The 27,101-nt window shown below is 38.1% G+C and overlaps 1 protein-coding gene across 8 annotated transcripts in view; it reads right to left on the bottom strand.

Moving 5' to 3' along the window:
• Window positions 1-27,101, bottom strand: part of BLTP1 (bridge-like lipid transfer protein family member 1) — a 214,456-nt gene that overhangs the window by 130,713 nt on the left and 56,642 nt on the right. For all 8 annotated transcript variants that reach the window (XM_067530214.1, XM_067530216.1, XM_067530220.1 and 5 more), the window contains exons 11-20: window positions 25,554-25,704; window positions 23,278-23,434; window positions 21,907-21,985; window positions 20,741-20,832; window positions 19,579-19,696; window positions 17,685-17,840; window positions 9,758-9,855; window positions 6,826-7,004; window positions 6,576-6,682; window positions 4,362-4,570 (exon numbers count right to left, since the gene is read on the bottom strand). In XM_067530214.1, the coding sequence (XP_067386315.1) occupies window positions 4,362-4,570; window positions 6,576-6,682; window positions 6,826-7,004; window positions 9,758-9,855; window positions 17,685-17,840; window positions 19,579-19,696; window positions 20,741-20,832; window positions 21,907-21,985; window positions 23,278-23,434; window positions 25,554-25,704 (1,346 nt within the window). The remainder of the gene's footprint in view (window positions 1-4,361; window positions 4,571-6,575; window positions 6,683-6,825; window positions 7,005-9,757; window positions 9,856-17,684; window positions 17,841-19,578; window positions 19,697-20,740; window positions 20,833-21,906; window positions 21,986-23,277; window positions 23,435-25,553; window positions 25,705-27,101) is intronic.

The raw sequence follows: 27,101 nt of genomic DNA, 5'->3' as shown, positions 1-27,101 counted from the left end.
ATTGCATAGGGGTGCAAGAAGTGGGTAGGTGCTGGTGGGGAGTCCTCTGCTGAGAATCCAGCCATTAGAGCCCTGAAGCAAGACTGGGATCCCAAGAGTTCTGCAGGACCTGCTGCCATAATAGCGGGAGTGGGATAAAAATTCAAGAAACAATGAGGAAGCAGGTGGGAGTGGTATTGCAGGCTGGGGCAGGACGATAGCAGGATTTTAAAAATAGTCCTGCGCAGGGCTCTAGTTGGAAGTAATGCTAGACAGATGTTTATTTTTTAATTTATTTTATAAAGTAAAGCCTACAGCAGTCAAACATGAGCACCAGCCATCCAATACCTCTTCCCAGACACCTCCATCATTGCAAGTTTTACATGCCTCTAGAATAACAGAAGTTCACAAATGCATCCTCTGGGGTCTAAAATTCACTTAGCTTCTAAGTCAATCTCCAATTCAATTAACTCAGACAGAAATAACTTTTGTCAAATTATTTTGGAAAGCTCAAACCCCATCATAACAAGAGACATTTCCTACATTTTATTTACTAAATGTGTCAGAATCAGACTTTTAAAAGATGCATGTGGGGTTTTTTTTTTTTTGGTTTTTTTTTGGGGGGGTGGAGGGGGTGGGGAAGTCCTAGAATAAGGTAAGAAATACTGTAAAAAAGTAAAGTAAGTTGACAAATTAGATATCTCAAGAAGTGATTTGGGACAACAAAAATTTACTACTAAATGACATTTTCATATTAAGTACTTTGGGAAGAGGTGCTGAATTGAGCACCCTGAGGAGTAAAGTCCTCTCTTTAGCCACAGAACAGTCATGGCACATGCATCAATTATGCTACCTCACTCACTCTGGAACAGGCCACTCTAGAGATAAGAGTAATTCAATCTCTATGTATAGCCAATCTCTGATCCCCATCACTGTCAAGAATGTTCCAATTAATGTGGTGGTGGTTTTTGTGCTGTAGATACCTGTCTATTGGGAACTAGATTGAGTCTAATCTGATTTCACACATTTTGAATCACAAAATATACAATTTGATTTTTAAATAAACTAAACTAAAGTCAGAATTTTTTTTAAATTAATTTTTTTTTAATTAATTTCCCCCCCATTTAAATAAATATTGGAGGGGGAGCAATTTAAATGGCTGGGATTTACCTCCATCCTATAAGAAGCAAGCCAATTGATGACCAGGTTGAGGGACAATGATAAGTGACAATTTATAATTTTTTAAAACTCAACTGTGTACACTAAAATTGTATTTATTTAATTGTATCACTTTCCTCACCCTTCATGTCTCTTGCCTTCCAAGACACTAATCCCGTATATGTTTAAGCATGTGAGTCAATGTCAAGTAAATCATACAGAGGCACTATATCTAGTATAAAGAAGGAAAGGAAACTCATATCTCCCAAACCCTTGAAAAGGCCTACAGAGAACAGACATATTCCATGGCCCAATGTGGGGGACACAATATAATAATTGAATTACAGTAGTTTTTCTAAAGTGGTTTAAGCATTAAAATGCTAAATAAATGCTAAGTATTATATGGCACTCAAAATAAGAGGCTTTCATTCACGTCAGTAGTTCCACAGCCCAGCTCTTTTTCTCCCCCCCCCCCCACCTTCTTCTTTCTCCCCCTCCCCCCCCGGAACAGTCACTTAAATGTTTCCCTTATTTCAAAGGAAATTTTTCTGCTGCAGCTGAATGTTGTGACCGAGACAGAACTGGCCGAAGTATGTTAAGGAAGGACCAGTAGAGGGTATTAAAATACTGATAACTTGCTGCTAGAGCCTCTCAGAGGATACAAAGAGCTACAACTATCCATTCCAAACTGGTGAACTGAAGAAACAAAGTGTTCCACATTAAAGGGCTCCACAGCTAGAAGAACTGAAAGTCATATCAAACTTTGGAAAATACATATGCATGTGAAACCTCCCACGCATAGAATCAGCAAGCACACACTGAAAATTTAAAAAAACCAAAAAAACATATCACAACTACCATTAAGAAGAATCAAGCACAAGCAAAAAAGAGGACAGTATGTTGCCAACAAAGCTGGACAAAAACAATTTAAGCACAAATGACAAAAATATTAGAAAGTACAACAAACGGACACACTTGGAAAGAATGTCATTCATTTAAATCTTCAAACTGCATTTTAGCAGTTTTATAAGATAGTAGGTAAGCAGCCTTTCACAAACACTTTTATTCCAAGAATTAAAAATCCATGGTATCAAATGTTACAACATCATATCTCTTAGAAACACCACCAGAACTCAACCTCAGACCAAGAGCTCTGTAAAAGTAACAGGGTTCAGAATGAAAACGTTCAATCATGTACAGGTGCTACAGTATAAATATACCATGGGATGGGGAAGGTTTTGCAAAAGCACTTTGTATTAGTCGAATTCTACTCCTACCATATTCAATGGTAAACTCCCACTGACTTAAATGAGAGCATAATGGTGAGCACTTCTGAAACTCCCATCTAAAATTCATAATTTACACACACACACACACACACACACACACACACACACACACACACACACACACACACACACACACTTTTCTTCCAGTCTATAAGTGTCTCAAAACAGCCAAGAAAGTTGATAACTTAAGGCAGGGCCTTACAATTTACCCCTAGATCAGAAAACTCCCCCTGATCTGCCCTGCAATGAAAGCCTCCAAAAGGAACTGATCATAGAGCCAATATGCTTTACTCCAAGCAGATTTCTGAGCAAATTAACATTTCCTAGTCGATCAAGTGAGATTCACAAGTTCACTTCCTTCCCTTTTGCACCAAAAAGACACAACAATGCTCCCTCCACCCCCCATTTCCCCTAGAAGAAGGCACAGCCACAAAGAAGAGGGAGGAAACGGAAGCGTTTTAAAATGCAAAAAAGTTAAAAATCAAGAATATAAATTTAAAATATTCTCTTATATATATATATATATATATATATATATATATAAATAAATTTAAAAAAATCTATCCATCCTTGGGGGGCATGTCTTTAAAATGTTAATTTACTCTAATATTTTACTACCTGCTGTGCACCACTACAGACATTTCAAAGAATTCAGTATACTGCAGAAATCAAGAGTCTCTAAAGAAATGCTGGCCCTCAGCATAGCCCTGTGCAAGCTGGCCCAAATTCTGCAAAGATGTCTAACTTAATACCTAAAAAATGTAAGGATATCTGTTCATAGTGTAATTTGGCAAGTCAATTTGAATTTTTACCACCAAAAACCAACATCAAAGATCTCATTACATTAACAGTTAAGGCGGAAATGCTTCTTTCATGCTCCCTGTTGTGCCCACATATAGCTGCTTCCAGTAAGATATTAATCACACCCAGTTCAGAGAGTCAGGAAATACCTATGCACAATGGGTATTAGTTAATGATTCATATCAGCCTTAACTTTGAATTTCCTGGATTTTGTTAATGTAAAAAGGAATCCAGAAAATCTACTGGGGCCAAAAATTACACATTCACACTCACAAAATAGACAGCAACATACTGCAATATAAATGTTCACCCCATGAATTTGTGATGACTACAATACTCATCAATAACAAAGTCACAAGTGAGTTATGTTTCAGATTACCAGTCTACAAGTGCTGTTACAAACCTTTATTCCACATCATGCATCCTGCACATTACACACATGGTTACAGAAAAACTATTTGAGGCATGTATTTTAAAATATATATATACACACATTGGGACAGGCAAGCTAAGTGCCTTAGTCCAAGTGTAGAGGGCACAGGAGGAACGTGAAAGCATATAAAAACAACATGTCTTTTCTATACTTAAAATATCACTTTTTTGTATTGACCTGTTCAACTCATGTGTGGCTTGAGTAATACAACTATTGCAAACACATAGTAATAAAAACCTTCATATCACACCAGACTACCAAATATTCTCTATCTATCACAGGCTGTCACCTCCAATATTACACTACACAGGCATCAAAAAAAACACCACCACTAAGTTACCAGTTTCTATTTCGGAGACAGAACACTCCATGGTTTTTATTTGTTTAAAAATGCTAAAAGATTCTGCACGGGACTTCTTATTTTAAATAAGCTGTATTTTATCTGATTAAACTTGACCATGTGTAAGTACAGTTAATTTCAATTAAATGCAAAAAAGGTTTGCTTCTGTTTTAGAAAAACAAAGTTCTCAGCAACTCGTGAGAAGACCTTGTTACAAGCAAGTGCCACAATGCCAAAAAATTAATCTTGTTCTCTTACAGGGTATTTGCTGCTTTATAAAATCCGAGTGGTTTGAACTTCTAACCATGTTAAATATTTCTTTCCTACTTGTTAAAATGATGTGCTCTCCTTTTATTCGTACCTTTACAGACAGAAAAGCGTTTAACAGAGGTCCATAGAGGGTTATCTGAGAATCCGGGGAGAGTTCTAGTTCCACATGTAGCTTATCAGGTGGAAGTTCCGAGGGATCAACAGGAAGGCGAGTTGAGGCTGTGGGAGATGAAATGATTCTATCGGCTGTCTTCTGTGATGGCCTTAGTACAGATAACATAGTTTCTTCCATTTCTGACACTTAGGAATAAACAAAAAAGTCAATCTTTTTGGCAACTAGTTATGTTTCTGACTTGTGAATTTCTGCAAATGAACATTCATTAAGTTAGGACACAATTATATTTTCCAGTGTGTTTGGCTATCAGATAACTGATACGTCTATAATGTAGAATATATTTCTAACAAGCAAACATAATGGAAAAATCAAATAATTTTAACAGAGTATGAAATGTTTTATTCAACAGATACTGTGCACAAGAGATGATAGATCTTTAATTCAAGTTATGGAAAAAACTATGTTTCTATTCTTCTTTTCTCTCACTTTTAAAGTAAAATTGATGTGACTTTCAGTTTTATGGGTGTTCCTTTTTCCACAACCATGCAGATATTGCAGAAGAACAGGAGGAAAAAAGACAGGTACATTGTAGGAGAACGTATTACAAATAGAGATCTATATTGATGACATTGTGGGCCCAAACTTGCTCCCATGGAACAACCTAAATATCGTGCTAACAAAAATGGGCAATGTTTACAGTTTATTTCCCACCATTTCTTTTTAATTCAGAAGATGGGGTGGTTGGGGTTGTATTATGGTTTGGGTGTTGGGGTTAGACAAACAAGGAAAAAAGAAAAGTCGGAAACTTTTGGACTTGTAAGGTTTTGCTTTGGAGATAAAGTTTTTGCTGGGAAAGTTTGTAAATTCTTTGCTCCAAAAGAAATAAGCTTGCAGCTCTCCCACTGTAGTGTGTAAGACTCAGTGTGCACAGAACTATCTTAATTATGCACATTTATCCAGTGCATCTTTTAAGGACACACCTTTGAATTCAACTTGATTTTCTATTGTGAATACTAAGTACTTAATTTTAAAATGGCCACTATTTGATTATATCATGGTGAGAAAACAGATTACATAGAAGTTGCATCTCTTCTTACCCAACAGATTTATTCTCTGTATTTAAATTGTGGACAGCATTGATTGATATAAGACCAAGAATTGTCTACTGTGATGGCTGGGTCCCGATCCCTCTACTACTTTGGATTCAGGTCAGTACTATTCTAGCTTTATTTACAAGGAACCCATCCAGTAGGATAATGTTTGGTTCACTGCAATGTGGTGACCTAGAGGAAGGGCTTGGTTAGAGGGAAGCATTTGTCGCCAGAAGAGCCTTACATTTTGCTATCAGCTAACTGCTCTAAACTGGGATTCAGTCAGAGAGAGAGAGAAAAAAAATGGGACAGCACCTAGTCAAATGAGTGTTTGTACATTCTTGCCTGACTTGGCTGGACTTATGGGGAGAAGATGGTGTCCTATAGAGAGAGAGCCTTATAGAGATTCAAGGAATTGATATTCCTCCTTGTACCACTTTGGATACAGATTGCAGACTTCTGTTTCACCAGCAACTGTGAGGACCACTCAGCTACTGACCCAAGAGCTGGAATGCTATTAACTATGGAGATCTCCAGACTGTTCTTTGGCTGATTGGGCTCGGAGATGTTTGAAATGACTGAAGAATCCAGGTGACACCCTGCAAACCAGGGCCACATTATAAAGGCTGAGATATCATCTCAGAGAAGACCAGAGGGGAATGTGTTTGGTGTGTGTGTTGAAATATAAAAAAATCTTATGTTAAAACCTTATATTTGAATGTTTGTAACAGAAGAAAAAGGGGGAAGTTTGTATAAGAAACAACAGTAGATTTACTGTCGAATATCTTGTTTAAAATGATTTATAGTATTCCAAATACTATTTACAATGCTTTTTTTGTGCATTAGATGTTTGTTTTACTCTCTGACAAGTCCTGAAAAGATAGAACTCCACCCTGGTGTTTTGCAAAAAGTTAAGCTGAGGTTCAGAAAGAAGGGGAGTGCGAAGTTATTCAGAATATTGGCTGATCATCCCCATTACATCTGAATGCTATCTATCTCTTTGGTGTAAACAACAATTTTAAAACAAAATGATCATACTAAGCCACAGCTTTTTTTCCCAATCACTCTTAAAATATAGCAGAAATGAAGTGACACTTACATGATTGCTTCAACTGTTCATCTGCCTTCTGTGGATAAATTGGATGCCAAGTGTAGTCAATTGTGAATGTAACACTTGGCACAGTCCAGCATTCAACCCATCCAGCCCTATCCAAAGGAAAGATGTTTTAAAGTACCCATTGTTTCGTTATTTCCTATTGCATACAGAAAAACATCAGCACTTATAGTATTCTCCTCCAACACAAATAGACAAGGAGTTACTATATATTTCATAAAGTAACAGAACTCACTCTTCTTGAGTAATATTCCTCCATTTGGGCTTGCCTGTTTTTTGACCACTTTGACATTCAGCCGAAATACATGATTCAGGACTTATTTTATTAGGATGACAATCTTTCACCAACATAAAGAGAGAATATTTACTAGGGTGACAATCTGGTAGAAATAAATGAAGATCAACATCTTCTCCCTACAAATGAAATATTAACAATATTCAACAAATGAACTCCAAGTACTGTTTTAGGAGTTCTATGCATCAGTATACCCACTTTATAGACAGATGAATTGCATGCTGTAAGGTAAGGCAAGGTCCTGATTTTCAGACGTGCTGAATATTCACAGCTCCCACTGATTTCAACAGGAGTCAAAAGTGCTCACAACATGTGAAAAAAATCATGCCCCAAGTGATTTGTTCATGGCCACATAGCACAGCCAGGAACAGAACACAGGAGCAATGATTTCTAGTCACATGTTCTAATCTGACCTCTAGAGCACAGTGACACATTAATGTCCTTTTCATCCTAAAATCTCAAAAATGTAATATTTGGTTCAAGTTCCCAAAATCCTAGAACCTGAAGATTTCAAATTATAATTACTACTACTACTAATAATAATAATTCACACTTACAGCACTGTTTGTAAAAAGTTTCCAAGACTTTTTTAAAACATTAATCAAACTTCAAAACATTCCTGTGAGGTGGTTAAGCATTATCTCTGTTCTAAATATACAAGGTTCAGAGACATATAAGTAACTTGACCAGGGCCACTCAGAATATTACTGGCTCGGTCAAAGAAAGAATCCATGAGTTTTAAATACAGTTCTTTATTAGACTATGTGCTACCAAAGACATTTTAACTACACACTTAATTTCTGAACACAATGAAAATTAAGCACACGCATAATTCTTTGCAAGATATGGGCATAAGGACTAATCTTGCAAACAGTATACCCTTGAGTATAATTATTCCCAGACAAAAAACCACTTGCCATTATCACTGAAAAATATTGTTAAGATTCATCTTCACTCATGTACTTGGATTTTTTCTATTAAAAAATTTTCATATCAGGAAAACAAGCTTTCATAAAAAACAAGTTTTCAAACAATATATCCATAAATACAAAACATGTCTGAAAACAAGGAAAAAGAACAGCAAGATTATTTTGAGCTGGTTAAAGCAATGTGGTCTGCCATGGTGAGATGCACTCTTCTTGGGGACTAAAAGTATGCAACAGTTATGTCACTAAAATACTACATTTAGTTTCCAGGGAGAAGGGAGTTACAGCCCTATAAGTGCCTTCTGATTGCCAATATATATAATAAATTTGCAGACAGTGTCTTAAGATATACATTAAGTCTCAAATGGAAGTTTTTCATTAAGGGGTAATGGCGCTAAGCTCTACCAGTAATGCCACAATTGTGTACTGTGGCTGATTTACTACAAGGCATAAAATCAATGGCTGCCATTGGGAATATTCCAAACTCCAGAGTCTGTGGTACACCTTACATCCTGCAGGTCCTGCAGCACATGCAAACAGCAATAAAGAGGAAGCATGAAACAGGTAATAGGAACTTCTGTGGGGCTACTTCAAAACACCTATATCTGCTCTGTGATTTTCCAGACCCAGAAACAAGTTGGGAGGTTTCTAAAGTAAGTAAAGGGATTCCTGTTGGTGGGGTGTGAAGTAGGAGAGGGAAAGTTTATGAGCAGTGAAGAGGTAGGTAGGAAGGAAAAGGAGAGTTTCTCAGATCGGTGTGGAGTCTTTCTGAACAAGTGTAATTAAAGAATATAATGTATAACAACATAATGTACACACACACAAGGGGGAAGCAAAATACTGTGCATATGCATAGGCTTTTTCCAAATATTGACATTTTCATAGGAAAGGAAAAAGGCTCATCCCTGACACAAGTACAACCTCCCAGCTAAATTTTAAGTTCATGCTCCAAAGAATGGAAATGCTAGAGCTTCTCAACAAAAACTATTAAGGAAATGTTTAACAAGGGCACAATAATGCGGTTTTTATCAAATTCCCTTTCTCAGAAATGGCTGATGCATTTTGACTGAAACTTTCCAAAATATTCAGTCTGAGGCAGACAACCAGCATAGAAAATTTCAGCCCAAATGGTTACAGTTTGACAAAGTTATAAGCAACTGAAAACTGGGTTTTATAGATAAGGTTACTAACACTTCCGATTATAGGCAGCGCTACCAGCCCCACTTAAATGAATTTAGAATAAAATTGAAGTAACAGTGCCCATTCCCTAGTTAAGATTGAAGTCAGTGGCCCACTATAAAAAAACCCTCATTTTCAAATCCCAGCTCTAATTTCCCCCCAAAAAAATCAATCCCACTTAATTTTCCAATGACAAGTGTCATCCCAGAATAAAATTTTCTGGGAAGTTTGGATGCGGGAGGGAAGGAGAAGGAATCAAAATATAAGTTTTAAAGTTATATTTGTTAAAAATATCTGCTGTTGACATTTCAAAAAGTTCTTAATTTTAGGGGTTCCATCTCCAAAGTAAATTGGTCTAAAAATTCCAAATTTTGTTTTGTTGGCTTTGCTGAGGACAGGTTCCTTTGAGGATGCATGTGCCTTTTTATGGAGGTGGTGGTGCTGGGGAGTGGAAGAAAAGAAACTAACAAAGGATTTAAAAAAAAATGAAATAGAAAGTGCTTGAGATGGGATGTACTAATGTATGCAAGGAAGGAGTTAACTGTCGACTCATTAAAACAGTTATAAAACTAAGCAGCAAAAGAGAACATTCTTTCTTCCCCTTTTCTCAGTCAAGGAGAAAACAGGATTCTGAAAATTCCCTTGCCCAAGCCTAAGACAAGGCCTACACAAAGAAGCAAGAAGTTACTGCGCAATTGATTGACCTGTGTATGAAGAAATACTACGCTGCTTACAGTAGTAATTCATGCACATAAAATTTTACTTACCCTTAAAGAGAATCTAGTATTGCATGTAGTTGGAACAAAGTCGGTGAAAGGCAGAGAGAAAATAATGTTTAAAGTTTCTCCACAGGCTGCCAGATAAACTACAAGAGAAGAGAAAAATAAATTCAAATAAAAATCAGGTTTTTATTAAATTAAATGCCTTTCTATTATAAGCAATACTAACAAGTCCTATCTATTTTAAGTTAGTTCTCCTTCATGAGAGCACCTCCCATATTAGACAAGTTTTCTTGCAACTGTATGGGTGAGAATTTAGGAAAGCTGTTCTAGAATCCATACTATGAAGGAAATGGCAATTTTAAACTTTCACACATGTGGAATAAATGGTTAACCCTCTCATTTTCGGATGCTTGTACATTGTTGTGTCTAAAGAAAACCATTCCAGTTACTTAAGCAAAATTATCCTTCAAGAATGATCATCATCAGAATGATCCAAAATGTCACACCTAATGCCCCATAGCTTTATGGTTTTATATGCCATCAAAATTTTTGTGCTAATGCTCGAAAACATGTGTCAGGTCCTTCAGATAAGTAATCAACTTCCTTGTAATCCATCCAGCGAGTTCTTGACTTTTTGCATTCAGTCTTCACCCCAGAGGATGAGAGACAGATTCCCACACAAGCCATTCTTTTTAGGTGACAAATCTGAGGAACTGTCCTGGATTGAGGTGTCAATAGAAAAGGTTTTGGAATAAACTGATAAGTTAAACAGTAATAAATCACCAGGACCAGATGATATTCACCCAAAAGTTCTGAAGGAACTTAAATATGAAATTGTGGAACTACAGTACTAACAGTGGTATGTAACCTATCATTTAAATCAGCTTCTGTACCAGATGACTGGGGGATAGCTAATGTTACATCAATTTTTTAAAAAGCTCCAGAGGTGATCCTGACAATTACAAACCAGAAAGCCTAACTTCAGTACCAGCAAATTGACTGAAACAATAGTGAAGAACAGAATTATCAGACACATAGATTAACATGATTTGTTGGGGAAAAGTCAACAGAGCTTTTGTAAAGGGAAATCACATCTCACAAATCTAGTAGAATTCTTTATGGGGGTGTGGGTGTGTGTCTCTCTCTCTCTCTCTCTCTCTCTCTCTCTCTCAAACATGCAGATACAGATGAGCCAGTGGATATGGTAATGTATGGGGACTTTCAGAATGCCTCTGACAAGGTCCCTCACCAAAGACTCTTAAGCAAACTAAGCAGTCATGAGATAAGAGAGAAAATGCTTTCTGGATCAGTAACTGGTTAAAAGATGGGAAATAGAGTAGGAATAAATGGTCAGTTTACAGAATGGAAAGAAACAGTATCCTCCTGTAATCTGTACTAGGACCAGTGCTGTTCAACATATTCATAAAAGACCTGGAAAGAAAGGGATAAACAGTGAGATGGCAAAATTTGCAGGCAATACAAAATTACTCAAGATAGTTAAATCCAAAACAGACCATGAAGAGTTACAAAGAAATCTCACAAAACTGGGTGACCAGGCAACAAAACGAGAGATGAAATTCAACACCGATAAATGCAAAGTAATGCACATTAGAAAACATAATCCCAACTATACATACAAAATGATGGGGTCTAAATTAGTGGTTACCACTCAAGTCCCACTTGGAGTCATAGAATCATAGAATATTAGAGTTAGAAGGGACCTCACTCAGGAGGTCATCTAGTCCAACCCCCTGCTCAAAGCAGGACTAACCTCAGCTATATCATCCCAGCCAGGGCTTTGTCAAACCTCAGATTAAAAACCTCTACAGATGGAGATTCCACCACCTCCCTAGGTAACCCATTCCAGTGCTTCACCACGCTCCCAGTGAAAAACTTTTTCCTAATGTCCAACCTAGACCTCCCCAACTGCAACTTGAGACCGTTGCTCCTTGTTCGGTCATCTGCCATCATCGAGAACAGCCTAGCCCCATCCTCCCTGGAACCCCCTTTCAGGTAGTTAAAGGCTGCTATCAAATCCCCCCTCATTCTTGTCTTTTGCAGACTAAACAAGCCTAGTTCCCTTAGTTCTCTGAAAACATCCACTTAATGAGCAACAGCAGTCAAAAAAAGCTAACAGAAAGTTAGGAACCATTAGGAAAGGGATAGTTAATAAACTAGAAAATATCATAATGCCACTATATAAATCCATGGTACTCCCAAACCTTGAGCACTGTGTGCAGTTCTGGTCACCATCTCAAAAGAGATGCATTAATAGTGGAAAAGGTACAGAGAAGGACAAGAAAAATGATTAATGGTATGGAACAGCTTCCATATGAGGCGAGATTAAAAAGACTGGGACTTCTCAGCTTGAAAAAGAGATGACCAAAAGGGGATAGGATAGAGGTCTGTGAAATCATGAATGATGTGGAGAAAGTGAATAAGAAAGTGTCGTTTACTCCTTCACATAACACAAGAACCAGGAATCACCCAATGAAATTAATAGGCAGCAGGTTTAAAACAAACAAAAGGACTTCTTCACACAACACACAGCCAACCTGTAGAACCCATTGCCACAGGATGTGGTGAAGGCCAAAACTATATCAGGGTTCAAAAAAGAATTAGTTAAGTTCACAGAGAACAGTTCCATCAGTGGCTATTAGCCAGGATGGGAAGGGGCGGGGATGCAATCCCATGCTCTATGTTTCCTTAGCATCTGTTTGCCAGAAGCCGGGAGTAAACCACAGGGAATGGATCACTCGATGATTGCCTTCACACTGAAATAATGCAACATTAGTAAAGTGCTCATTAATGTAGTATCTAGGCGCCAAGAGCTTTGTGCTAAACAGCTTTGGTGTTCCAAAATGCACTTTTTACAGCTGTTTTATATTAGAACTGTGGTGTCTCTCTCTCTAATTTTGATTAAAGAAGGAGGTAGAAATTTCTAACACATGAGGTTTAAAAAAACCTTTCTGGAAATCTCTATTTGTGAGTGTACATTTAAAGTAAGTTCACTGAAAATTGATGAAGACTTGATGGCTGCAGCGAGCTGTAGTACAGTGAACTGTGATGCTATTAAAGTCATCTACTACCTTGTCAGATATTCAAGAGCATTCAAAAATAAAAATAAAATATGAACTGAAGAGGTTCCTTAGCAATTAGCATAAAATGGTTACTACAATTTCTATAACTGTTGTTCTTTGAGATGTGTTTCACAAGTCTATCCCACTTCAGGTGTGTGTGCATGCCAGTGTACAGTTGTCAGAGAATTTTTTTCCCTTAATGGTACCCATCAGGGCAGCAAGAGTGCCCTCAGCTGCCTCACACGCCATGGGCAGGCATAAAGGGCCAAGCTGACTCCAACCCCCCTTCAGTTTCTTCCTACTAGAAAGGCTCAGAGGGAAAGAAGGGAGGGTTGTGGAATGGATATTTGCAACAGATCTCGAAGAACTACAGTTATAGGAAGGTTAGTGACCATTTTTTCTTCAAGTGATTGCACGTGTCCATTCCCCTGTAGGTGACTCACAAGCAGTCCCATCTAGAGGTGGGTTTGGAGCCTATTTGAACAGGGACAAGAGGATCATTTGTCCAAATTTACGTAGTCTCTAGATTGTTGAGAGATACTGCAGTGAGAGGCAAAAGCTGCTGCTTTGCAAATGTCTAATATGGGCACATTAGCCAGAAAGGCTGCAGAGGTCACTTCGGATCTACTTGAATAATGCAATACATTATCTGGCAGCTTCATGTTGGCCAACTGTTAACACAGGCAAATACAACTGGATATCCATGAAAAAAATCCTTTGCATGGAAACACCATTCATTCTTCCCACAGAGTGTGCAGCCTCTCCCCTCCCCTTATACCATGAGGCTTTGGAAAGAAGGTCAGTAAGAAAACTGCTTGGTTAAAATGAAAACTTGGAAGGGGATGAAGGTAGACTATCTGTGCAAAAAAAACCAAAACCAACATATATGCAGGATCTGATACTAGCACCCTCACCTCTCACACTCTCCTGTCCGATGTAATGGCTACTAAAAATGTCACCTTCATTGAAAGATGCAAAATAGCAGTTGCTACAGACTGAAAGGGGAGACCCTTCAGCTTTGTTAAGACTAGATTCAGGCTGCATGGTGGAAAAGGGGTCTTTACATGTAGAAACAGTCTGTCGAAACCCTTTAAAAATCTTATGGCTATTCGGTTGGAGAAAAAGGCAACAAGAGGTCAAAAAGCCAATATAGTTGGTAGGTGTACCCTGACGGAGTTCATTGTCAATCTTTGATGTTTCAGACACAGAAGATTGTATTTAGCATGTGATAAATACAATCAAGAACAGAAGAGACCCATTCAGTCTTGATCAGATGGAAAACCTCTTCCATTTAGCAAGGTAAGTTGTCCATCTAGATGATGGTTTTCTACTATTCAGTACCACTTCCCAAACCTCTCTAGAGCAGGTCTCCTCCACTGATGTTAACCATGAAGCCACCAAGCCATCAGGTGAATGGCATAGAGACTGAAGTGAAGGAGGCAGACACAATTCTGTGAAATTAGGTCTGTGTAAAGCAGGAGTGACAGTGGGGGACTGACAGAGGTCCAAGAGCTGTGAAAACCAGTGTTGACGGGACCATGATAGGGCAACCAATCTAAAACAGGTCCTGTCTTGCTTGACCTTGCACAGAACTCTCAAGGAGAAGAGGGATGGTGGAAAAAACATACAGCAGACCCTCTGACCATATCAGTAGAAAAGCATTAGTTGATGAACCCAGACTGAGTCCTGCTCTGGAGTAGAACTAGTGGTGATTTGTGTTGCCTTTCATTGCAGACAGATCCACTTGGGAAGTTCCCCAGAATGGGAAAATGGACTTTGCTATGTCTGGGCGAAGGGACACCCTTGGAGATTGATAAACAATGTCCTCAGGAGGTCTGACTGCCCCAGTAAACAGGCTACTTTCAGAAATATAGAACTGTTGATGCAGAAGTCCCAGGGCAGTACTGCTCCTTGACAGAGTAGTGAGGGCCAGGCTCCCCCGTTTATTTACATAAAACATGTTGGTCATATTGTCAGTCAACACCAATACGCCCTTTCCCCTGCTGTAAGAAAGGAATGCCTGTAACCTAATCAGGTAGCCTGCAACTCCCTAATGCTTATGTGTGGACTGAGTTATTGGTGAGATCAGAGACCTTGTGTCTACAGGGATCCCAGATAAGCCCCCTAACCCAAGTCTGAGGCATACATGACTAAGGTAAGAGATTCCTGAGGTAGGGCAAAAGGAACTCTCTTGCAGACATTCAACAGGGCTATCCACCAAACTAGGGAGGATAAGATCCCCTAATAAGTTTCTACGGTGCCTTCTTCGAGAATACACTTCTGCCAACCATCCTTGAAGGTGTCTGCTGAGACACAGTCTGTCTTATTGGAACACTTAAGTGTATGCTGCCATGTGCCCCCAGCAACCTTGAACAGCTTTTCACCATGGTGAGAGGATAAGCCTTTAAGTTCAGAATGAGACTTTGCATTGCATGAAACCTTGCCTATGGTAGTAAGGGCCTGGCCATTGTTGAGTCCAGGACTGCTCCAATACATTGCTTTCTGTACGGAGACAGGACTGAGTTGTCTGTGTTCATCTACTGAGCACACTGAGGAGGCTCAGATTATGCTTATGCTGGACACCACCTGCAACCTGCAACAACTTCTTATCAGACAGTCCTCCAGGTAATGGAAAACCTGGACCCCTGACCTCAAGGAGGGACACTGCTACTATTGCCATACATTCTGTAAAAACCAACAGGGCAGACAACAGAGCAAAGGGGAGCACTGTGAACTGAGAATAGTGACCACTGACATTTTCTGTGGCTCTCATGAATCATCAAGTGAAAATAGGCATCCTTTAAGTCAAGACCAGCATATCAGGCTCCAAAGAAGGAATAATGGAAGCTAGAATTCCATCTGGAATTTCAATTTTTTCAAGAACTTGTTTAACTGCGTTAAATCTAAAATAGGCATAAGACCTATTTTTGCCTTTGAGATCAGGAAGCATTGGGAGTAAAATCCCTATCTGCTGAACAAAGGAGAGACATCTTCTGCACTTCTTACAAGGAGGAGCAATTGTATCTCTTGCACTAACACTGCCTTGTGAGAAAGGTCCCTGAAGAGTGATGGGAGGGAGGAGTAGAAATAAATCTCTCTAGCTTGCGGGATTTTTCCTGGACCTCTTCTGGGTGGATGTCCAAGGTCATAGCCATCCTCCTCAACAACTCCTGAAGAGTCTTAAAATCACCACAAAATGAAGAAATGGTCTCTGCCACAATTGCCTCATCAGGAAATGAGGAAGAGGATGCCAATGGTAACAGTGACTGTGTCCAGATGATGCTCCTCTTGCGATTGCTTGTGAGACAGGTCTCAAAATTTTTTCAGTGCCAGCCTCAGGACTGACATGAGTCTGTTTGCGGTGCTGATGACCATGACAACAAGTAAATGGAGCCAGCTGAGCAGAGATGTTCTCTGCTGAGAGGGTTATCCCCATGGATTCCAAAAGGGCCACTGGTACGGCCCTAGTCCCCAACTGTGCATAGCCCAAGGGTCCCTTCTATAGGTCCCTTGCTGGTGCTGAGGCTGAAATCAGGGTGAGCAGGTGACATACTCCTGATGATGGGACTGGCTAGGCTGGGACACACAGGAATTCCACTTCAGAGTCTTCCAAAAAAGAAACCTTTTTTTGTGACCATGGAGGTGCCGTACCCATCAGTACCAGTGAAGAAGGATTAGACTCTGATGAAAAGAGACCTGGGGAGATCATCTGTGGCTTTCCCCAGTATGGCACCACCTTAGTCAATACCCTGATGGCCACCCTGTGCAGAAGAGAAGGCACTCACACTGGAACCTTGGGCACCAGTGCCAGGTGAGTCTCTTGAACCGCCAGTGACAGCAACACCGAGAAGTTTAACAACTCTCTTGCAGCCTCTAACGCCTCAGGAATAGATGGCACCAGGAAAACTGCAATGTTTTGCACCACTACAGGATGCAAAGTGATGTAGATGAAGGTGCTTCGGTAGCTGGTCTTGACAGGCCCATCCTGAGATCTGGAGTCAACAAACTCCTTTGTTTAGAAGAGTGCTCTGGAAAGTGCCTCCTCTTTGACCGTCCTCCCGAGTCTTTAGAAAAGCTTGACCTCGGTCTCTTTTGACCAAGTCCAATTTCCAATGCCTCTTCTTCGGTAGTGGCAATGCCAATCTGCCTTTCAGCACCAGTAGTACCTGGACTGAGGATGTCAGCTGAGATGGAAGATGTAGCACCAATCCCAGCAGCAGGTATTTCAATATAACTGCCCTGTCTTTCTAAGAGTGGGACTTGTAACCTCATGTGAACCTTCCCCCAAGCACTTAAGGCAGCTGGGGTGAGGGTCACTATTAAGACATTGTTTTACCACAAGAGTGGCAGAGCTTGAAACCCAGAGAGTGCAGCATATCTCCGATACTGGGGCCAGTATCCAGACTGAGTGTCAGATACACTACTTTTTTTTTTTTTTTTTAAATTAACCAAGCACTAAACTACACTAACAATATAGATTTGAATAAAGACTTGCAGAAGCAAGGACAGGGAGCAACTACAACTCTCACAGGCTGTAGAAAGGAACTGAGGAGGCTTCGGGACAGATCAGACCTTTATGTCTGCGCATGGTGCATAAGGCAGCGGAGGGCATTTGTGCCATGCCAGCAGGTAATGCTGAGGGAAAAAATTCTGACCACCGTACAATGGCGCACATAGAGATCTACATAGTGTGCAATCACTTGAAGAAGAATGGTGGTATTTCAGGGTGTAAGGTTTTTCGGTAGTAAGCATGTGAAAACCCTTATATTGCTTGGCAAAAACTAAGTTCTTATGAGCTCTCAACAGACACCTACACATCATATAAAACAGGTATTGTTATTTTTTTTATAATGTTATACAAAGTGATTTCTTCAGAATAGAATCGTTCTTACCGTTTTCCTGCTGTTTGGTGGAACAGTCAATCCAATTGTGTTGATTTGCTGCCCAAATCATTTCAAATTGATGAAACATGACTTTAAAATTCCAAATATAGGGAACAAATGAGAAAATATCAGGAGCACTATCACTGGACCAGTCTTGAATCAAATCTAAAATAATATAAAATAAAAAAGACAAATTATTAGCAATGTAACAGGTGACGACTGATCCTCTCACCATTTATTGCCTTTTCACACAACTTAAAAATATAAATCTGTAGTAAATCATTTGTAGAAAATGTTTGTAGGAAAAAACTATATTGCAATAAAAGGGGGGAAAAAAGAACCAAGAATAGCAGCTAATAGTCTAATAGCTAATAGCCTAATAGCAGCTTTTCAATCATAGTCCACAACTATTTATAGTAAATGGATCTCCCATTCCCTGCTTCTTTCTAAAGAAAAATAAATGTTTTTCTTTGTAGTAATGAGGAGAAACTTGGAGGGAAAGTCAATGGAATGTAATAAGTGACATAAGAATATTGCATTATGAAATTAATCAGAACTAGAAAATATAATGTTTTTTAGAAAAAGTAAAAGTGAAACAAAACAGAAGAGTAACAATGAAACTAAATATTTTGGAGAAGTCTTTTTAAAAGTAGTTGGACCAAATCTTCAGCTGTAGATCATTTTACCTCTATTGACTTCAAGGAGGTACGCCAATTTACATCAGCTTAGAACTGAACTACTAAATTTAAGCAATTCTTCACCTTTCTAGTCAAAGGAGAGTTACCTGTCTATTAAAATGATTAAAAAGATATACAAGTTAATTTTTGTTTTACAGAAATAAAAAATGAAATTTGATTGTTTACAGTTATGCAAACATTAAAATCAAATTCATGCATAAATGTACATGCAATTTAATAGTTAACTGCAATAACTGCATAGGATAAGACGGGAAGCTTGATTTCGAATTCTAACTTATTGAGCATTAAGCTCAAACCTTCAGATAAAGTTAAGTGTACTTATTACATGACAGAACAGCAAGTACATAAAATTACAAGTTTTTAAAAAAATTAACTGTAACAGACAAAGAAAAACAGAAATCTAAGGGACTTCATTAGAAATGTCAAAGTTAAGTCAATCTGATTTCTGATTATTAAGTGTTTTGAATTTCTTCTTTATTTTATTAGAAGAAAAAAGTTAACAAGTGGTCATGATTTTCTTTATCAGTCCTGATTCTGTTTTAACTATGAGAGAATTACATCAGGAACCCCAATCCCTCTAGGGGAGTTTACAGTAAACCAGAAATGCAGAATTGGAGTGTCCCTTTGAATCAGTGGCTTCCCATTTAGTAAATATCCTAGTATATAGACAGTTACAGTTTCCCTTTCACCAGGGTTCTAAATTACAGTCAGAACCCCTAGGGAGCAGATTATTTTCTGACAAGCCTGGTCAGCCACCTGGAGATCACGGAAAACCCATAAAGCTGAAGTTAATCAGCCAAAAAATTTCTGCATGCACCATATTAACTGGACAACTCGCCTCTTAGGTCAGCAATATTAAACTAAGAAATATCTCAAAAGTTATGATCAGCATAGATCAATATATTTTGTGCTGTTTGCCAAAGAAGATATTTCTTCACTGTGGCTAGTCAACCATACAAAGAAAATGTAATTCACACATGATTAAGGGAAATAAAACATTAGGATTCTTCACACCTCAAGATTATTCACCATTTTAGACAAACATAACCACATGGATTGTAAGGCCATCTGCTATTGCGTAAAGCCACATTACCATCCCCTTTAAAATGGTTTGGACAATAACAAGTCAAAGAAAAAATTTTTTTCCAGATATACTTATGTTCCACAAATTAAATATTTAGATACTAATGAAATAAGGAAGTTACCTGTAAAGAAGTTTTTTTGAGCAAAGATAAAGTGATAGGTTGCTTTATAAACCTCAACTTCACACTGCCATGTCTGTGGCATATTCCATATCCGGGGATAGTTGGCATTAATGTGAAACTGTGAACAAAGCACTAAAGTATCAGTATTAGTTTAAAACATGACAATGTGTGAACAATGCTGAGATAAAGGTCAACCATGTACGCTTTGGTGAATAATTAAACCATTTTCCTGCTGAGATGAACAGAAGGCCTCTCCAATTTCTTAATAATGTAATCTCTTTCTATCTGCCTGAAGGTCAATTTCACTTTATTCATTTCTTTGAAAACTTCTATTATGATTTTCTCATATTGTACCACAGATTTGCCATCTGCTTTTGAGGCAGTTACTCTGAGCACCTTATAATCTAACAACCTTTCATATCAAGACCCCACCTTCCTCAGCCTACTACAAGATATCCTATAAATAAACAATTTTTTAAAACCAAATAATCTATATACTGTGACTAAGTGTCTACTTCTATTTAAGATCATTCACTTAATAAGGAAAGGAAGATAGCATTTTCAAAACTGGTGCATATGCCATTCAGTAGAATTTAACTAGAAGTCAATTGCTCAATTTTGTGAAGTACTACTCTAAATGAACAAATAAAAAAGGTAATCATCATAAAATGTATCTGCCATACTTAAGTCATTTAGTTCTAAGTATTTAAAATACTTCAGTGTACTAGCAAATGTACAGTAGAATATTTGAAGGAGAAATGTCGTCTTAGCAATGCAAGGCCTCATTACAACACTCTACTATTCAATCTTTGCTGAGCACCTGGGAGAGATTGTTTACAAATTATGTTATGCCTGTAAATTAGGTGAGATTAGCAAACTCAAATCTTTGCAGAATAGGTCTTAAATTAATGTTTAACTTTACACACTTGAGTAGCTCTACAGACTTCAGTGGGGGTTACTCAAAATGCATAAAGCTACTTGTGCATAATTCTTTGAAGATTGAGATCTTGTGAAGTATATGCAAATGGCCCAAACTTTGCACTGTTTTGTATATTTGCACAACATTTATACCAACCATATAAAAATATTTATATTAAACCAAATGTCCATCAGACATCTTTGCACCCTGGTGCTTAACGATGCTTTGTTATCGTAGACTTACAGCTAACATTTCTGCTTCTAGAAGAGTTCGGTACTGCATACTGCTGGTGGCATCAATGTGTAAAAGCTGTCCTTTAATTGCAGGGGAGTAGCCTAGCAGACAGAACAAATAATGTTTATAGCATGGCATCTCTTCTGTGACAAGATTATTTGTGAATTACAATAAAGAGTTCAACAGAAATTCAAATACTTCATAAACATTGTGAGGTGCAAAACACATCATAAAGAGAATCAACAGTATGAGGCTCCAGTTCAGTCCTTTAGTAGTTGGATGACAAAGGCTTAAAACAATGCAGTTGTAGAAACTGGCTGGTCCAGAAAAGGCTATTTCTGGGGCTCTGGAGACCAGGGTTCAATTTGCAACTCTGTCGCAGGCTGCATGTGAGACCTTGGGCAAGTCACTTCGCCTCTCTGTGTCTCAGTTATCTGTAAAATGGGATAGCAGTACTTCCCTGACTCACAGAGGTGTTTGTGAGGATACATACATAAAGGATTATAAGGTGCTCAGATACTATGGTGATAGGGATCATACATATGTACTATAGGAAAGGCAATGATGGACTTCAAAAGGAAGCTCCATTTAGCGCTCTTTATATGTAGGGTAAAGATAAGACACACATGCAAAAGCAAGTCAGGAGAATTTCAGAATATTAGACGTAGGGCTTCAACACTTGCCAACAGGGAAGAAGAGCCCTAATCCCTGTCTCCCTCCACCCTAGCTTTATCTTTATTTTGACTTTACATGGTATTTCTATAACTAAGGTAATATTCCACTGAAGTATTGCCCAATATGTTTCTGAAGACCTGTGAAAAATGGGACCTGCCTTTGTACTGATACAATTTATGAAATGTGCTAAAATACTAATAACATTAGATGAAATAAGAGCCTTGTTTTCAGTAATTAGGGACAGTTAACTGCAATATCTTACTCATGTCAATAAGGGCTTCAAAAGAGTTAAACCTCTTTTTCTAAAGTGCTTTGAGATCCTGTAATGAAAGGCACTATTAAAGTGTAAGTGATTATTGCTCCTTGACATAGAAATGTAGGTCCTTTGTAGCCATAAGGGAAAAACAGTTTAGGATATCCACAAGCCTATGAATTAAATAAAAACGTTTTCTCCTGTGCACTACCTTAGGAATATAAAAAGAACAGTCTCATCAACTTACCATTTTCACTGACTGTCATGGGAATATTTATTTCCAAATACGAGCCTGCCCCAACATTTACATGTACAGCATTGGTTTCCTATCCCAGCCAAAGAAGGAGAGGGGGGAAAGAAGAAAACATTATTTCTCCCCCTAATCTTCAACCAGTGTATGTCATGCCTCTGGCCATCTTTATTCATGTTTAAATTGTCAAGATTAAAAAAAAGAATCTAGTTGACTATAATCTTTCTTGGACTAAAAACATGTTAAATATTAAATCAGGTATCTACACACAATGACGTTAAAGGAAAATATTTACAATTTCTGAGGTATAACAAGAACTGATTTAGGACCATAAGAAGATGGCATAGGATATCCTGATCTTATGAGCAATAGGACAGAAGAGTGGGCTGTGTTCCTGGAATTATTGCACCTTCTCAGTTCTGAAAGCCCCTGTGCAGGGTTCAGGATATGCATATGGAAGAGAGTGGGCAAGTGATGCCCATGGAGGCAACACTGCCACTCACTAGACCCAACCATTAGCATTAAGTTCCAGAGGGATAGCCGTGTTAATCTGTATACAGTAAAAACAACGAGAGTCCTGCAGCACCTTAAAGATTAACAAATTTCTGCGGGCATAAGCTTTCCTGGGCTGCAACCCACTTTGTCAGATGCATGAAATGGCAATCACAGATAGGAGGTATATATACACACATCCAAGGGTAAGAAACAACAATGGGGAGGGCAAGTGCTAACAAAGTCAATTCAGTTAAGAGTAGATGAGGCCTATTCACAACCGTTGATTAGAATGTGGGAATGTGTGAACAGTGACAATTACTTCTTGTAATGAGATAACCCTTCCAAGTCCCTATTCAGACCCCCTCTGATTGTGTCAGGTTTGCATATGAGTTCCAGCTCTGCAGTTTCTCTGCAGTTTTTGTCATACTTCTACAAAAAAACTTCAAAAACAGACTTCAGTGAGAAACTGCAGAGCTGGAACTCATATGCAAACTTGACACAATCAAACTGGGTCTAAACAGGGACTTGGAATGGTTCTCTCATTAGAAGTAGTAATTGTCACTGTTCACACATTCCCACCTTCTAATCAACGGTTGTGATTAGGCCTCATCTACTCTTAACTGAATTGATTTTGTTAGCACTTGCCCTCCCCATTGTTGTTTCTTACCCTTGGATGTGTATATATATACACACCTCCTATCTGTGATTTCCATTTCATGCATCTGACCAAGTGGGTTGCAGATTAGCATTAAGTTACCCATCTTTCCACTCAATGCTCTCCTTCATGGGAAACTCCATTCTAACCTAATCACAACAGCTTGTAAGATTCAGATATTTTAAGAATTTATTTCTAGCCACCTTGTCATTATTTACCCTGTTTTTGGTAAAGAGCAAATCAATAGTGGCATCTGCAATGATATTCATCCGCAGCTCAAAAGCAAGGATCTGTCTTGACTTCCCAGGCTGTGCAATTTCTGAGACTTTCATAACCTGGTAATCCGGTGGGAAAAAAAATTTCCACAAACAGTCCCTAGAAAACAAGAGGAGAAATATAGTTACTCCTATGGAAAGTAACATTTTGCTCATCTACAAATTTCTTTGCCACCAGTCCATGTAATTGAATTAGGTCCTTGGATAGCCAACAGATAGGGAAAGTGAAGAAAGAAATAACATTTGTGTAAAGTTGCAAGACACTGAAATCTTCAAACCTAATCAATGGAGAAACTTCCACATCATTAGTGAAATCAAACTCAAAATAAACTAGATATTCAAACTGCAAGGAAATAAACTTTTGGGGGGGATGGTTGTGGTGGATGTTATGAGAGGATAACAGGAAGGAAAAACACACAACAATCCCAGAGAGCAAATACAAGTAATTTACATTTTTTTCTTCCATTTCATCTATCCACCACAATATACTTTAGAAACATAACAGGTAGTAATTGCCTTGCTTTGGGGATTAGGATAAGAGAGATGACAAGGTCACTTTTTGATTGTATATAAATAGCATGAAGCCAAGAACTATACAAATCGCAAATTGTCTATGAAATTAGAATGTGTGGGATCAGAATTAGTCCGAATTTCTGCAATTTGAATTAAACATATAGCCACAAGAAAGGCAACAGAGAATGGTAAGAGCATGAACTGCCTGATATATGTGGTTCAGATAAGGAGTCCATCAGTGAACAAAAGTCAAATTCCACAGAATGGTTTTAAAACTGCAGCCATATGAGAAATACTTGCTTGGAAAAAAATAAAAGTATTCAAATGAGAACGGTCTTTTTTTCAGTGCACTCAAGACTTGATTGCTGTAATAGTGGAGAAATGGTCATTCTTTCACAATTACTCTATGCAGATGCATTAATACCAGCCTGAAGAAAGCGAAGGATTCTTGAAACAGACTTCAGAGGTTAAAGGGTGGGATTTTCAAAAGCACTTAAGTGAATTAGGACAGCAAATACCATTGACTTTCATTAGGATTCATGCTCCTAAATCACTTCAGCACTTTTGAAAACTTCACCCTAATTTTTTTTAAATCTTCAGTGAAAAAGTTATGCCCAAGATATAAAGCATCCCTTGAAAAGACCCACCACTTCGGATCCTTTATATGATTAACGGGCATATACTCACTTCAATAACCATGCCCTCATCACTGAGCAGTTAAAATACGAAAAGCGTGCTATAAGAGCAGATTTATTTGGTGGTACTAAAAATAAGGGGTTTCATGTTCCTAGCAATGCACTGTTGTACATAGAAGTTCTTTCCTTTAGGTACTTCAAGATACTGTTTACTATCTAAACTCCTTATGATCTGCTCATTCTCACACCCTCTATGAGGTAATCAATCACAACAATTTTACAGCTGGGTAAATGGCATGCATCCAAGAGGGATATCAAGTATGTGATTTTTCTTAATTTTTTTTTTTTTTTTTTTTAAATGGCCAGATTTTGTCACCTTTACTCAACTTGTAAACAGTCCCACTGACTTCAGTGGAATTACTCAAAGAGTAAAGTGCTATCCAAGGTGAGAAAGCGTGGTAGAATCTGCGTTTATTATTTAGGGCTAAAGGCCAAAATAGTAAGTATTCTTTGGGATTCCATCAATCATTTGCCTGTTCCCACCAATAACTCCAGTTTATAGGACAATCTTTTCCTCCTTATTAGTTTCCTACCCTAATCTGAAGGGAAAGTTCATGAAGAGTTTACAATATGCCTCACCTTCAATTCTCCACAAAAAAATCATTACAGTTTTATTACATAAGAAAATGGCACAACTGTAGAGTTTTTAAAAAAGTAACAAGTGTAAATTTGCTACAGATATACAAATTTGACAACAGCAGAACTACTAAATTAATTAAATAAGAATTCAATTTATTAATTTTAAAAAAATCAAAATGTTTTACTTATATTTTTGTGATGAAAGGTCCTTAAATTCTGGAGGACATGCATAGCAACTAATACTGAGCCTACTATCAGTCTTAAACTACCAGACAGACATCCTTTAATTTCAGATTGTGACTGTTATATATTTAGTAGTCTACCATGTACAATTAACAGCATGAACAGCAATATCAATGGAGACTTCATTAATATTTCCAAATAGGAAGGGATATTCAAGATTAATATTAAAAATGCAAATCAGTTTAATACCTTTGTCTGTCAGCCCATGGTCCATAATTGAAATCTGTTCCTTTCCCACAAACAATGTCTAATCCCCAACATGGAGGCAGGTCTTGCAGTTTACTGTCTTCATTGCTTATTTCTCCATCATTATTTTCCTCTGTCTCCTCTGGTACAAGACCTGTAGTGTGTAATACAATAAGGATCACTAAAGAAAGCTGCTTCCAATTATCATGAAGAATTTTTGCAGAATACTAGACAATTAAAGTATGTAGATGTCAGTTTCATTCAAGATCCCTGCAACATGTAAGAGTCAAACCATCTTTCACATGGATTAAAGAGAAAGGAAGAGAAGGATATAAATGAAAGCAAGAGTCCTTGAGATTCTCCAAAATACTCAATGACAGCCTAGCTTTGTTCCATTGAAGTCAGTAAAGTCAACTGAACCTACACTACAAAGTTTTAGAGGTAAACTGCTGACAAAACCTTGACTGCTGGTCAAGTTAAATCATCTTCCTGAGCAGCATAAATCCTCTACTGATACTCTTACACTAAAGACCACGATGACTGTGTGGATACTGTATTACCTGCACTAGAACAAACAGCCCATTAGCAATTATGCCATAATGACACTGTTTCAGTGACTACTCTGGTCAAATTTTTCAATTCTTCTGCTTAGTGGTCACAATGACCCCCCTTTAAAATATAATTCGATCTATTCAAAAACTAAGAAGAAATACATGCAAAGCAATACCTGAACATTCAAATTAAATACACTGAAAATACAGAATAAATGCTTGCAAACAATCCAGTAACTGAGCACTGAGATGACACGATTTTGCAGATATATCATTGTAAGCTTATTAGATACAGATTTTCCAGTCCAAAACACAATATTTTGTGTTTCAAGTCCAGGAGACAAAGTACAAAGCAGATTCAGGAAAGAGACAGAAGTGCTGCTGGGTCAGGGGGCTTGGCCTGAACTGGCTCACACAACTAGCTGGCTACCACAAGTTTTCTCCAGTTGCAGAGCTTCTGGTTCCAGACTTTTCTTTTTTAATCCATAGCACAATTTCATTGAAATTTTCAAGCAAATATTTTTTGGTCTGTGTCTGCACATTTCTAAGCCTTGTTTCTTCTGCCATGGTAATGCACCTGGCTACACCACTCTGCAATAAGCTCCATGAGTACCAACACTATGAAGAGGCCATCTATATGGATCTGGCTAACCTTGAGCCATCTCAGGCAGTTGCCTTCTCTGGGTCTTTGGCACCATCATGAACAGTATAGACACCAAGATCGCCACTCATAGGTTTTGCAATGCTTACTACATCATTGCTAAACTTATTCAGAATCTCCATACTCAGCTCCCCACCCTTAAGGCCTCACAGCTAGAAAGTTTGAAAAGTACCCCACATACTCACCATGGTGTGTTGTTGCAATGCCCTGAAGCAAGCAGTACTGACTGTGACCCTGTTCCTATTTTTATGCAAATCTAGATACGGAACATTTTAGGGAGTTCTCACATTTACTTTGATGTCTGCTAACCCCTTAAATCTAACAATTGCTGTCTAGTCA

Source organism: Emydura macquarii, unplaced genomic scaffold (genome assembly GCF_026122565.2).
Source record: "Emydura macquarii macquarii isolate MOO-44397 ecotype Brisbane River unplaced genomic scaffold, CSIRO-AGI_Emac_v2 contig_3044, whole genome shotgun sequence".
Taxonomy (NCBI): Eukaryota; Metazoa; Chordata; order Testudines; family Chelidae; genus Emydura; species Emydura macquarii.
This window is presented reverse-complemented; position numbering and strand designations above follow the sequence as displayed.